Source organism: Anarhichas minor, unplaced genomic scaffold, assembly GCF_050575085.1.
Source record: "Anarhichas minor isolate MPS153535 unplaced genomic scaffold, ASM5057508v1 ptg000011l, whole genome shotgun sequence".
NCBI lineage: Eukaryota > Metazoa > Chordata > Actinopteri > Perciformes > Anarhichadidae > Anarhichas > Anarhichas minor.
In genome coordinates, this window is record NW_027466457.1 from 12,491,863 (window position 1) to 12,505,162 (window position 13,300).

The following is a 13,300-nucleotide window of genomic DNA, read 5'->3' on the forward strand; positions in this document are numbered from 1 at the left end:
ATTTTTATGACATGCTATAATATGACGCTTCATGATTCATTTTATGGCATACTATACTGTTACTTTTATGAAATACTATGCCTTTTAATCATTTTATATGGCATACTACCGTAGAAACGAGTGTCGGAAAGCTGAGCGCAGGTGGCGAAAAACAAATCTCCAGGTTCACTGTGACATCTATAAAGACAGACTTCGCAATTATAATTTGGAACTTAGAAATGCAAGGCAGTCCTTCTTCTCTGACATTATAACCAAAAACAATAACAATACACTCGTCTTATTTGCTACCGTCGACAGGCTAACAAACCCTCCAGTGTCAGTAGCTGCTGAGCTCCAATCCACCTGGGCATGCAATCTATTTGCCTCCTTTTTTACTGACAAAATTCAGAAAATTAGACAAGCAGTCAGTGCCTCCACACCAACCACAGGATATGTGTTGTCCCCATCTCTGAATAACATCCATTCAAATATCATGACACAATTTCTTTCAATCGACCTTAGAAGCCTAGAAGACATTATACAACATCTGTTATCATAATTATGCAGACGACACACAAATCTACATAACTATATCACCAGGGGATTATAATCCCATACAAGGGCTGGGTAAATGCATTGAACAAATCAACAACTGGATGTGCCAGAATTTTCTTCAATTAAACAAAGATAAAACAGAAGTAATTGTTTTTGGTACCAAGGACGAACGATTGAAAGTCAGCGCTCAGCTTCAATCAAGACTTTTGTCGACATGCTATACTTTTTATAACGTTTTTTTTACATATTATAATATGCCTTTTTTGATGTACTATACCAGGGGTCGGCAACCTGCGGCTCCTCACTCCCTCTGTTGCGGCTCCCTGAGTCCACATCCACACTAATACGTTTTTCTTTTAAACGATCTCTGTCCACATGGTGTTTCAGCATCGTTTTCTAAATGATCTCCGTCCAGAAATCGAATATCACGTGACTATTCACGTACACTGGGCATGCGGGTGGGTGCCGGTGTAAACAGGAAGTAGATTGGTTGCTCAAAGCCGCTAATGTGACTTCAGACGGCCGCTCTGTAGGTCTGCTAACGCCGCTGGACACGCTGCTCGCTAATCGCTCCAATAACAGCTGCTAGTAAAGACAACAAGGTCAGTAATACCTGACCTTAAATAAAAATGTTTTAATATTTTGTCAACTAAAATGTGCGTCACATCCTATTACACCTGCCAAGCGCCTTTCCCTGCAGGTGGCTTATCATGATTTGCAGACCCCCGCCCTCGGTAAACTATCAATGGATTAATCCAAAAAAAGAAAAGTCACGGAGGAAAATAGAGAGTTTAACTCTGCATGGACGTCTTCATTTGCTTTCACTGCCAATGATGCTGACTTACCTGTATGCTTCCAGAACAAGCACACAGCATTTTCTGAAAAGTATCACGCTGGAGATGAGCGAAAAAGAGCGATTTCTCAACTGCTGCAGCAAACTGAGCACGTTTTTTTCTCTTCATAAGAGTTTGATATTGTTATAACAGGTAAAATTGCAATACAATGTCAAGAATTGTCTTTATTCTTGTTCTATAATTTCATAAATACAACAAACTATAGTTTTTGTATATATAATATAACTATATATAAAACTTTATAAGCTGTGATATCAAATAGCTTTTACGGCTCCAGACTAATTTTATTTGGTGGAAAATGGGGCAAAATGGCTCTTTGGATAGTAAAGGTTGCCGAACCCTGTACTATACTCTGACTTTTTCTGTTAATTTCTTCGACATACTATACCAAGACTTTTTTTATCTTTATGACTTTTTAATTACTTTTTTCGACATATTATACTATGACTTTTTTTCAATTTTCATGAGTTATTTTCAACGTGCTATAATATGACCCTTTTTCAACATACAATATGATTTTTTTCATGACTTTTTTTAGGCATGCTATTGTAACATAGTTGAAAAGCTTCAGGTTAAATCCCGCTAAATGGGAAAGCTATGCCACCTGCTGTTGTAAATTTGTGCCTGCACTGAATAGTAGACGCAAAGGATTATGGGTAATCCTCAAAGCAACGGAGGATTCGCTACTAGACAGAGCATGCGCTGTTGTCCACAAGAGATGACCATTCTATGGGTTAGAATGGTCATCTCTTGGTCATCTCAACCCTAACCCTAACCCTAACCCTAACCCAAAATGAAATTAAATCGGTCAATTAAAGTTACAGAAATATATAGAATTGGCAGGTCATACTTTTAAGAAATCGGCGGCTTGGCTAACAAAGTTGCTCTAGTAAAAAACACAGGTGGTTGTAGTTTCTTTGTCTTTTAATTGATTAAAATAGTTTTCCCAGGGATATGGTTTTGTCATAACGAAACAAAGTCAGTCAAATTAAATCAAAAGAGGAAATTTCACAACTCAGTGTTTGGAAAGTACGAGTGACCACTTTTTACTCATCATGTGTCTCCAGTAGTTTCCAGTTTGTAGTAACACCTCAGGAAAACAGATGTGATTTTTATTTTAATATATACAGATGTGTTGCAGCTGAATTTGACTTGTATTACATCTTTAGTGCAGCACAAAGCATGCTGGTGTCAAGTAATTTAAATGACTTTTTTTTTAAACTGCACTAAATCTCGTATCCTAATAGTAATAAACAAACAGGAACTCAAAGTATAAACGAGGATTGATCTGCTGCATGTGCGTCTTCTTTGCTACTTCCAGAGAAAGAAGAATGATCCAGAACCAAGTGCATGGAAGGAATTCAGCCGAACATACACATGTTGTTTCATGTTAGTGATTTGGTATATGACACTGAAAGGAGTCCCTCATGTTTCACCAGCAGTGCTGTTAGACTGGAGAGCTTATTGTGGATCAATTTTCTTTATTTCCCCTCAACACACACACACACACACACACACACACACAGGTACCATGTTTATATGAATTCTCTTCTCTGTGTGTAAGGAGATATCCCCCCCCCCCCCCCCCCCCCCCCTTTTTGGGTGGAGTTCTTTGGCTTGAAATCAGCACCAGTGAAAATGTCAAAACACCATCATTTGTGGAAGTTATGAAAATCATGCCAGTATGTCCACAATCTGTTTATTTACCTTAAAAATCTCACAAACACATTTCAAAGTTATAAAACAGACGTCTTTATTAACAGATTAAAAAGTTGTCTTTTTTCAGAACCATTGCTAAAACAAATGCCTTACAGACAGGAAGTCACAATCTAATAACAGTTCGGCATAGATGTGAACTACAGATTGTCATTAAAGAAACATGGCTGATTTTAAGGCTTTTGTAACACAAATGGAAAAACATATCTGTTTTGCTTGAGGATATAAGTAAAAAAAGGTATCAGGTTACAAATTGTGCCGTAAGTGTAAAGCACAAAACCACAAGAGTCACTAAGCCACAGCAGCAGGCAACTCTGAACACCATTTGAAATTTAGCCACTGTAAGTGTATCTGTTATTCAAATCTGTCCCGTAATTCCTGTAAACGCTGACCACCTGATTCATTCGTACGGCCACGAGAATGATGATAATAAGGCTGAGGAGGCAAACCAGGACTGTGGCCCAGATGTTGAGGCAGCGGGCAGTGGAGCCGTAGTGTCGGGCACCAGACATGTCTCCAGCCATCTTCCGGTCTCTGGCCTGGAAGGACCAAAGCACATGGATTTTAGAAGTGGATTCATAGTAATGCTCGACCTCAAGGGGTCGTAAACCGCCAACACTGACCCCAAGCTCAGTCTGATGAGGTTTGCTGTACTTCTACTTTGGAAATGAGATTTTCTCCCATTTCCCATATATAGTTTTCCTTACATAAGTGTTCTGATTCTTCGTATTTAAGAATGTCCAGCAAAGTTTGCAACACATCTAGTTTATCTCATGTTTTTATTTGTAATTTTTTGTTTCAATATTTAAACTTTCATCTTCAAGCCTAGTGATTTCTATAATCTTAGAGATGAACATTGTCTCCTAACTGCCCGTGTTCTGCATGATTCTTGTCATGGTCATAGAAGATTCCCCATGAATGAAAGTCACCTTGATAGAGAAGATGAGAGCCGCCAGTCCGAGGCAGCAGGGATTCAAGTGGAAAAAGTTGAAGATTGACCAGATGACATGGTCCCTGGGGGCCTCCGAGTCGATGTTCACAGTGGTGTACTGAACCATAGGTCCTCCAGGGTGTCCAGGCTGTCCAGTGTATCCAGGCTGTGCAGGTAACCCATCATTCTTCCCCTGCAATGGAACATTCTCAGTCGGGTAACTCACAGGATTCATGCTGTCAGCTCACCTGCAGTTTGGAGTGTGGGTTGCAGGAAGGTGGGCAAGAACTCAACTCCTCCTGAAGTTGTGCAAGAACTCAACTGTCAACGTAACTATCGGTTTCTTTTTCCCACCAAATTTCCAATGAAACGAAACACACAAGGGTTGGCTGTGGATATGGGAAAGAACATACAATACAAGCCTTTTGGCTTCTTAAAAAAATCAGAACATTTTGTCCATTTTAATTCGCTACTAGACAGAGCATGCGCTGTTGTCCACAAGAGATGACCATTCTACTATGTTGTCCTTTGTCATAAATGCAGATGTGGAATAAACCTGCTGTTACCACAAGCCTGACCAGCTCCATGAGATTCATTTAGCCAGGAGACATCTCACAGAGGTTACATCATGCAACACTCAGAGCTCCTCTTACAACGGGAGTACAAAGTTGAGCTATGTTCACATTCATGCTCTGACATGCAGTCCAAAATGCAAGCTGTGTATTTTGGATAATCTGCTGCTGCACACCCATTGAAAACTCGGAGAGCATCCAATAAAGTCATTGCATGTGTGTAATCACACCAACATTACATTGTTGCACTGTGCATCTCATCATCAGAGTCTAGCGTACATTACTGCAAACAAACCAAGAACGGTAAATCTCAGTCTTGTATTATATTGTTGCACTCTCATCACAACTAAACCAGAGTGAAAAATGACTGTTTATTGAAATTAAAAAATCTTGCTTGGACCAGGATCATACCAAACTCGCTTTGTCAGCCATTCATTTATAACTCAACTTATTCATTTGTTCTGCATTTGTTACTTTGAAGACTTGAACTTGAAGAAAGTCCAAAGTGGAGATGGAGCGACGCCCACCTGTTGATAGCTTCCTCCAGCCACCAGAGGGCAGAAGCTCTTGTAAGTGAGCCTGGTCTGATATTTAATGGGTTGAGAGTGAGCTATGATACAAACCTCTCGTCTTGTATTTAGATTCTTTCCTGCAGAAATAAAGAGTTTAGTTAAAATAGATGATACAAATTAAAAAAAAGCTCTGCCCTAATAACATATGTATTATTATTATATTACACTATTATTAATATTATTTTTCACAGTTCTAGCACCATTATTCTGTCAGTTTAAATGTAACCCTGTAATTTGGTGCAGTTTTTGGTGAAAATGTCAAATGTGTAATAGTCAGTGTTTTATCTTCAACAAACAATTGAATTTTAATTTTCTATAAAATCTAAAATTAAATGAAATCGGTCAATTAAAGTTACAGAAATATATAGAATTGGCAGGTCATACTTTTAAGAAATCGGCGGCTTGGCTAACAAAGTTGCTCTAGTAAAAAACACAGGTGGTTGTAGTTTCTTTGTCTTTTAATTGATTAAAATAGTTTTCCCAGGGATATGGTTTTGTCATAACGAAACAAAGTCAGTCAAATTAAATCAAAAGAGGAAATTTCACAACTCAGTGTTTAGAAAGTACGAGTGACCACTTTTTACTCATCATGTGTCTCCAGTAGTTTCCAGTTTGTAGTAACACCTCAGGAAAACAGATGTGATTTTTATTTTAATATATACAGATGTGTTGCAGCTGAATTTGACTTGTATTACATCTTTAGTGCAGCACAAAGCATGCTGGTGTCAAGTAATTTAAATGACTTTTTTTTTAAACTGCACTAAATCTCGTATCCTAATAGTAATAAACAAACAAGAACTCAAAGTATAAACGAGGATTGATCTGCTGCATGTGCGTCTTCTTTGCTACTTCCAGAGAAAGAAGAATGATCCAGAACCAAGTGCAAGGAAGGAATTCAGCCGAACGTACACATGTTGTTTCATGTTAGTGATTTGGTATATGACACTGAAAGGAGTCCCTCATGTTTCACCAGCAGTGCTGTTAGACTGGAGAGCTTATTGTGGATCACTTTTCTGTATTTCCCCTCAACACACACACACACACACGTACCATGTTTATATGAATTCTCTTCTCTGTGTGTAAGGAGATATCCCCCCCCCCCCCCTCCCCCTGTTTCCTTTTTGGGTGGAGTTCTTTGGCTTGAAATCAGCACCAGTGAAAATGTCAAAACACCATCATTTGTGGAAGTTATGAAAATCATGCCAGTATGTCCACAATCTGTTTATTTACCTTAAAAATCTCACAAGCACATTTCAAAGTTATTAAACAGACGTCTTTATTGACAGATTAAAAAGTTAAATTAAAAAGTTAAATTAAAAAAAAGTTAAATTCTTTTTTCAGAACCATTGCTAAAACAAATGCCTTACAGACAGGAAGTCACAATCTAATAACAGTCCGGCATAAATGTGTAGTACAGATACTACTACAAACATGGCTGAGTTTAAGGCTTTTGTAACACAAATGGAAAAAAGTATCTGTTTTGCTTGAGGATATAAGTAAAAAAGGTACAACAGGTTACAAATTGTACCGTTAAGTGTAAAGCACAGAACCACAAGAGTCACTAAGAGTCACCACAGCAGCAGGCAACTCTGAACACCATTTGAAATTTAGCCATGGTAGTAGTAATTATCTCTCCCATAATAACTGTAACTGCGATTCGCTTGTACGGCTATGACGATGCCAACAATGATGCAAATAAGGACGATGAGGCAAACCACGACTGTGGCCCAGATGTTGAGGCAGCGGGCAGTGGAGCCGTAGTGTCGGGCACCAGACATGTCTCCAGCCATCTTCCGGTCTCTGGCCTGGAAGGACCAAAGCACATTGATTTTAGAAGTGGATTCATAGTAATGCTCGACCTCAAGGGGCCGTAAACCGCCAACACTGACCCTAAGCTCAGTCTGATGAGGTTTGCTGTACTTCTACTTTGGAAATGAGATTGCTTTCTCCCATTTCCCATATATAGTTTTCCTTACATAACTGTTCTGATTCTTCATATTTAAGAATGTCCAGCAAAGTTTGGAACAAATTTAAAGTTGTCTTTGCTCTTTCATTTCATTTTCCATGTTTTTATTTTTCCTTATTTGTAATTTTTTGTTTCAATATTTAAACTTTCATCTTCAAGCCTAGTGATTTCTATAATCTTAGAGATGAACATTGTCTCCTAACTGCCCGTGCTCTGCATGATTCTTGTCATGGTCTAAGTGAGGGCTGTGTTTTGTCTGCAAAAATATGGTGAAACGTTTATTTTCCACGAACCCTATCTCTCCTTTGTTTAAAAAAAGTGCTGCTTGAAATTGAAAAAATAATTTTTTTTTAAATATTCTTTGATAGGCAATAGTAGAAGATTCCCCATGAATGAAAGTCACCTTGATAGAGAAGATGAGAGCCGCCAGTCCGAGGCAGAAGGGATTCAAGTGGAAAAAGTTGAAGATTGACCAGATGACATGGTCCCTGGGGGCCTCCGAGGCGATGTTCACAGTGGTGTACTGAACCACTGTAGGTCCTCCAGGCTGTACAGGGTATCCAGGCTGTACAGGGTATCCAGGGTACCCAGGGTGTCCAGGGTGTCCCGGCTGTGCAGGGTATCCAGGGTGTCCAGGGTGTCCAGGGTGTCCCGGCTGTGCAGGGTATCCAGGGTATCCAGGGTGTCCAGGGTGTCCCGGCTGTGCAGGGTATCCAGGGTGTCCAGGGTGTCCCGGCTGTGCAGGGTACCCATCATTGCTCCCCTGCAATGGAACATTCTCAGTCGGGTAACTCACAGGATTCATGCTGTCAGCTCAACTGCAGTTTGGAGTGTGGGTTGCAGGAAGGTGGGCAAGAACTCAACTCCTTTCTGAAGTTGCGCAAGAACTCAACTGTCAATGTAACTATCGGCTTCTTTTTTTCACCAAATTTCCAATGAAACGTAACACACAAGGGTTGGCTGTGGATATGAAAAAGAACATACAATACAAGCCTTAAAAAAAATCCCTGAAGAGTTTGCATATTAATTTTAAAAAACAACAACATTTTGTCCATTAAACAATCCTTTTGATTGAGTTGAGGCATCACAGACAGGAAATCTCAAACAAATTCTGGCATTCAAACCTGACTGCAGACAACATTTTATAACTTTTTTGAAAAGGATACTATACTATGATTATTAGTAGGTTATAACATTTAAGACTTTTTATGACTATTTTTCCCCATGCTATTGTCTTTTTTATGACATTCTATACTTTGACTTTTAATGATTTGTTTCGACGGACTATATTATTACACTATACTGTGACATTTTTGTTCCTTTTTATGACATACAATAATGACTTTTGATGTATACTATACTGTGACATTTTTTTGGCATACTGATCCATCACATGTTTAGAACATTTGTCTGACATACTATACAAGGACATTTTTTGTGACATACTATGTCGCATAGTGCTTTTAGAATTCATCACCAACGTTGTGGGCATGTTGGCATGCTGCTGAACATTTAGCTCACAGCACTTTTTGCAGAGGACGTGAGAGTGAGATCAAAAGCAGTGACGATTCAGTCACTTACAATGCATCACACACGTGGAAAAATATTACCCCGACTCAGCCTTTAGAAGCAGGCTTAAAACCCTATCATGTTATGCTGCCTTCCAATGTGTTTATTTTGTACATCAGGATTATCTCTACATTTATATACATGCTCTTATATTTGATCTTTTAAAGTTTGTTTTAAGTCCTTTCAAGTTTTAATGTTTTTAAAGCTCTTTGAAACTTTGAAAAAAGCCTTTAAAACCACATAACCAAATGCTTCCTGTGCACAGGCTCACTGGAAAAGTTACAGGCTACATCATACATACTGATTCGGTCAATTATTAAATGTGCTGTTGACTAACACGAATCTATCACAATGCAATGCACAAAGGAAATAAAAAAAACACAAAATAAGCATCCCATCTGAGGTAAAAACCTTTTGTCACAACGTCACACATTGAGTATAAAATGGTAAAATGTGCTGATATGTATACCAACTGCTAAAACAGTATATTACCAATAGCTACTTTTTAGAGTTTGTATGTAGTATTGATTTGGGACAACGCCTTTTATGTGGAGTGATTATGTGGAGTGGGACACACCTGGATCCAAAGAGCCTAAAACAGTAGTCCAGCAGCTGATACTTACAGCGCCTTGCATAAGTATTCACCCCCCTTGGATGTTTCATCCTTTTGTTGCTTTTATCCATGAAATCATGGTCAATATAATTTGGCTTTTTTTGACAAGAATTTGCAAAAAAAACCTCTTTAATATCAAAGTGAAAACAGATTTTTACAAAATAATGTCAATTATTTAAAAATATATAAGGTAAAGTAAAGATTGCATATACGTATTCATCCCCTTCAGCTCAGTATTTAGTAAATGCACCTTTGGCTGCAATTACAGCACTGAGTGTGTGTGTGTGTGTGTGTGTGGATGTGTCTCACTCAGGCTGGCACATCTGGACACTAAGATTTTTCTCCATTCTTCTTCAATTCAGCTCAAGCTCTGTCAGATTGCTCAGGTATCGGGCGTGAACAGCTCTTTTCAAGTCCAGCCACAGATTCTGGATTGAATTGAGGTCTGGGCTTTGACTTGGCCACTCCAGAACATTCACCTTGTGGTCTTTGAACCATTCTGTGGAGCTTTTGCTGTATGCTTGGGGGGTCGTTGTCTTGCTGGAGAATAAATCTTCTCCCAAGTCGTAGTTCTCTTGCAGACTGAGTCAGATTATCCTCCAGGATTTGGCGATATTTTTCTGCATTCATGTTCCCCTCTACCTTTACAAGCCTTCCAGGGCCTGCTGCTGAGAAGCATCCCCAGAGCATGATGGTGCCACCACCGTGCTTCACGGTGGAGATGGTGCATTTGTGGTGATGTGCAGTGTTTGGTGTTCACCAAACATAGCGTCTAGTCTGATGGCCAAAAAGCTCAATTTTTGTCTCATCAGACCAAAGAACCTTCTTCCAATTGACCTTGGAGTCTCCCACATGCCTTTGGGCGGATTCTTTCTACAGTGGCTTTCTCTTTGCCACTCTCCCATACAGCTTCGACTGGTGAAGAACCCGGGAAACAGTTGCTGTATGTACAGTCTCTCCCATCTGAGTCACTAAAGCTTTTAATTCCTTCAGAATCAGAATCAGAATCAGAACCGTTTATTGCCATGGTATGTTGAACATACAAGGAATTTGACATGACGGGAGGTGCATAACATTTAACAATCGACAGCAATCAACAGTGCAAGGTAGAAACAAATGAAATTGACAGAAAATATAAAATAAAGTAAAATATAAAATAAAGTGAAATATAAAATAAAATAAAGTAAAGTGCACAAACGAACAGATAACAGGACTATAAACAAGTGAGATGTAAGTGTAGTGTAAAAGTGTTAAGTGTAATAGAAGGGATGTGCAGGGGAGTGACCGGTAGGAATTTGTCCTGGGGATGACAGTCAGTGGGGGTCCCGGGCTCTGTTAACGGGCCCGACTGCCGACGGGAAGAAACTGTTCATGTGTCGTGAGGTCTTGGTCCTGATGGACCTCAGCCTCCTGCCAGATGGAAGGGGCACGAACAGTTTTTGTCCAGGGTGAGAGGGGTCGGCTACGATCCTTCTTGCTCGCTTCAGGGTTCTTAAAGTGAACAAGTGCTGGAGGGACGGCAGATTGCAGCCAATCACCCTCTCGGCAGAGCGAATGATGCGCTGCAGTCTGCCCTTGTCCTTGGCTGTGGCTGCAGCGTACCAGACTGTGATGGAGGAGCAGAGGATAGATTCAATGATGGCTGTGTAGAAATGCACCAACATTGTCTTTGGCAGGTTCAATTTCTTCAGCTGCCTCAGGAAGTACATCCTCTGCTGAGCCTTCTTTGTGATGAAGCTGATGTTAAGCTCCCACTTGAGGTCCTGGGATATGATGGAGCCCAGGAAGCGGAAGGACTCCACCACGTAGACGGGGGAGTCACACAGAGTGATAGGGGCTGGTGGGGCTGCATTCTTCCGGAAATCCACAACCATCTCCACTGTCTTTAGAGCGTTGAGCTCTAAGTTGTTCAACCCGCACCAGGTCACCAGATGGTCAATCTCCCACCTGTAAGCGGACTCATCCCCACCAGAGATGAGTCCAATGAGGGTGGTGTCATCCGCGAACTTCAGGAGCTTGACGGACTGGTGACTGGAGGTGCAGCTGTTGGTGTACAGGGAGAAGAGCAGAGGGGAAAGAACGGAGCCTTGGGGGGAACCGGTGCTGATGGTCCTGGAGGCTGAGACGTGCTTTCCCAGCTTGACGTGCTGCTTCCTGTCAGACAGGAAGTCTGTGATCCACTTGCAGGTGGAGTCGGGCACGTGCAGCTGAGAGAGCTTGTCGTGCAGCAAAGATGGGATGATGGTGTTGAAGCCAGAGCTGAAGTCCACAAACAGGATCCTGGCGTAGGTTCCTGGAGTCCAGATGCTGGAGGATGAAATGAAGGGCCAAGTTGACTGCGTCGTCTACAGACCTGTTGGCTCTGTAAGCGAACTGCAGGGGGTCCAGGAGTGGGCCAGTGAGGGTTTTTAGGTGGGACAGGACTAGGCGTTCAAAAGACTTCATGACCACAGAGGTCAGGGCGACGGGCCTGTAGTCGTTAAGTCCTGTGATCCTAGGTTTTTTGGGGACGGGGATGATGGTGGAGACCTTGAAGCAGGCTGGTACGTGGCACGTCTCCAGGGAGGTGTTGAAGATGTCTGTGAACACCGGAGACAGCTGAATAGAGAGGGTCGTTACTGGGGAGGGGGGTGGGGGGGACACTGTGATAGGTGGTACAGAGGCATGGGCCCCTGCTGGGCTGGGGGAGGGGGACCTGGTGGTCTGGGGCTGGTTGGTGGAGCTGTGGGGGATGGAGGCAGGACTGTCCCATTGTCTGTCAAAGCGACAGTAGAACTCGTTCAGCTCGTCTGCCAGGCAGAGGTCGTTCATGGAGTGGGGGGTTTTAGGCTTGTAATTGGTGATCGGCCTGAGACCTCTCCAGACAGAAGCAGAGTCATTTGCTGAGAGCTGGTATTGCAGTTTCTCAGAGTACAGTCGTTTAGCATCTCTCACCGCCTTGCTAAACCTGTATTTTGACTCTTTATACAAGTCCTTGTCCCCACTCCTAAAAGCCTGATCTTTCTGCAGCGTTAGCTTTCTGAGTTCTGCTGTAAACCAGGGTTTGTCGTTGTTGTAACTCACCCTGGTGCTTGATGGAACACAGCTGTCCTCACAGAAGCTGATGTATGACATTACCCCCTCTGTGTACTCATCCAGACTGTTGGTAGCAGTCTTGAATACTCAGAGTGGTCCTAGGTGTCTTGGTGGCCTCCCTCATCAGTCCTCTTCTTGCCCGGTCACTCAGTTTGTGAGGACGGCCAGCTCCAGGAGATTTAAACAAGTGCCATACTCCTTCTATTTCTTAATGATGGACTGAACTGAACTCTGTGGGATGTCCAGTGAGTTGGAAGTATTTTTGTAGCCATCTCCTGACTTGTGCTTTTCAATGATCTTTTCTCTGAGTTGCTTGGAGTGTTATTTTGTCTTCATGTTGCAATTGTAGCAGGAATACTGATGAACCAGAGACTGGACCTCCCAGACAGGTGTTTTTATACTAAATTCACTTGACACACATCAACTGCACTCAGGTGATCTCCATTTCACTACTTGTGACACTGCTGGCATCAACTAGCTGGACTTCTGTTGAATTAGGTCAGTCACTTTAAAAGGGGTGAATACTTATGCAAACACTTATTTTACACTATACATTTTTAATTAATTAACATTAGTTTGTAAAAATCTGTTTTCACTTTGACATGAAAGCTTTTTTTTTTTCAAATTCTTGACAAAAAAGCCAAATTATACTGACCATGATTTCATGTATAAAAGCAACAAAAGGGGAAAACGTCCAAGGGGGGTGAATACTTATGCAAGGCACTGTACTTGCGTACTAGGTAACTGCTGGGAGGTAGATTTAAAAGCCCACACGCACGTACATGTCCAGTGGTTTACCACTCTACTGGGTGACGCACCAAACAGACAAGAAATCCACTGTCAGATTAAATCGGTCTTGCTGCCATTTTGATCACATACTGTGTCAAAAGATCCATGA

General features: G+C 41.3%; 2 protein-coding genes across 2 annotated transcripts; both read right to left on the bottom strand.

Moving 5' to 3' along the window:
- Nucleotides 1-2,294: 2,294 nt before the first annotated feature.
- Nucleotides 2,295-4,425, bottom strand: LOC142948100 (interferon-induced transmembrane protein 1-like). Its single transcript, XM_076089983.1, has 2 exons — nucleotides 4,034-4,425; nucleotides 2,295-3,643 (listed from the first exon to the last, which is right to left on the bottom strand). Exons 1-2 carry the CDS (start codon nucleotides 4,268-4,270, stop codon nucleotides 3,437-3,439), a joined length of 444 nt encoding a protein of 147 aa, XP_075946098.1. The 5' UTR covers nucleotides 4,271-4,425; the 3' UTR covers nucleotides 2,295-3,436.
- A 1,960-nt stretch (nucleotides 4,426-6,385) lies between these two features.
- Nucleotides 6,386-9,349, bottom strand: LOC142947710 (interferon-induced transmembrane protein 3-like). The gene is made up of 2 exons (XM_076089474.1): nucleotides 7,549-9,349; nucleotides 6,386-6,984 (listed from the first exon to the last, which is right to left on the bottom strand). Exons 1-2 carry the CDS (start codon nucleotides 7,948-7,950, stop codon nucleotides 6,787-6,789), a joined length of 600 nt encoding a protein of 199 aa, XP_075945589.1. The 5' UTR covers nucleotides 7,951-9,349; the 3' UTR covers nucleotides 6,386-6,786.
- Between the last annotated feature and the right edge of the window lie 3,951 nt (nucleotides 9,350-13,300).

Coding starts and splice junctions, on each gene's coding strand:
- LOC142947710 (XM_076089474.1), bottom strand. CDS start 7,950: ATGAATCCTGTGAGTTACCCGACTGAGAATGTTCCATTGCAGGGGAGC. Junction 6,985..7,548: donor CTCTCATCTTCTCTATCAAG/GTGACTTTCATT, acceptor TGGTCCTTCCAG/GCCAGAGACCGGAAGATGGC.
- LOC142948100 (XM_076089983.1), bottom strand. CDS start 4,270: ATGAATCCTGTGAGTTACCCGACTGAGAATGTTCCATTGCAGGGGAAG. Junction 3,644..4,033: donor CTCTCATCTTCTCTATCAAG/GTGACTTTCATT, acceptor TGGTCCTTCCAG/GCCAGAGACCGGAAGATGGC.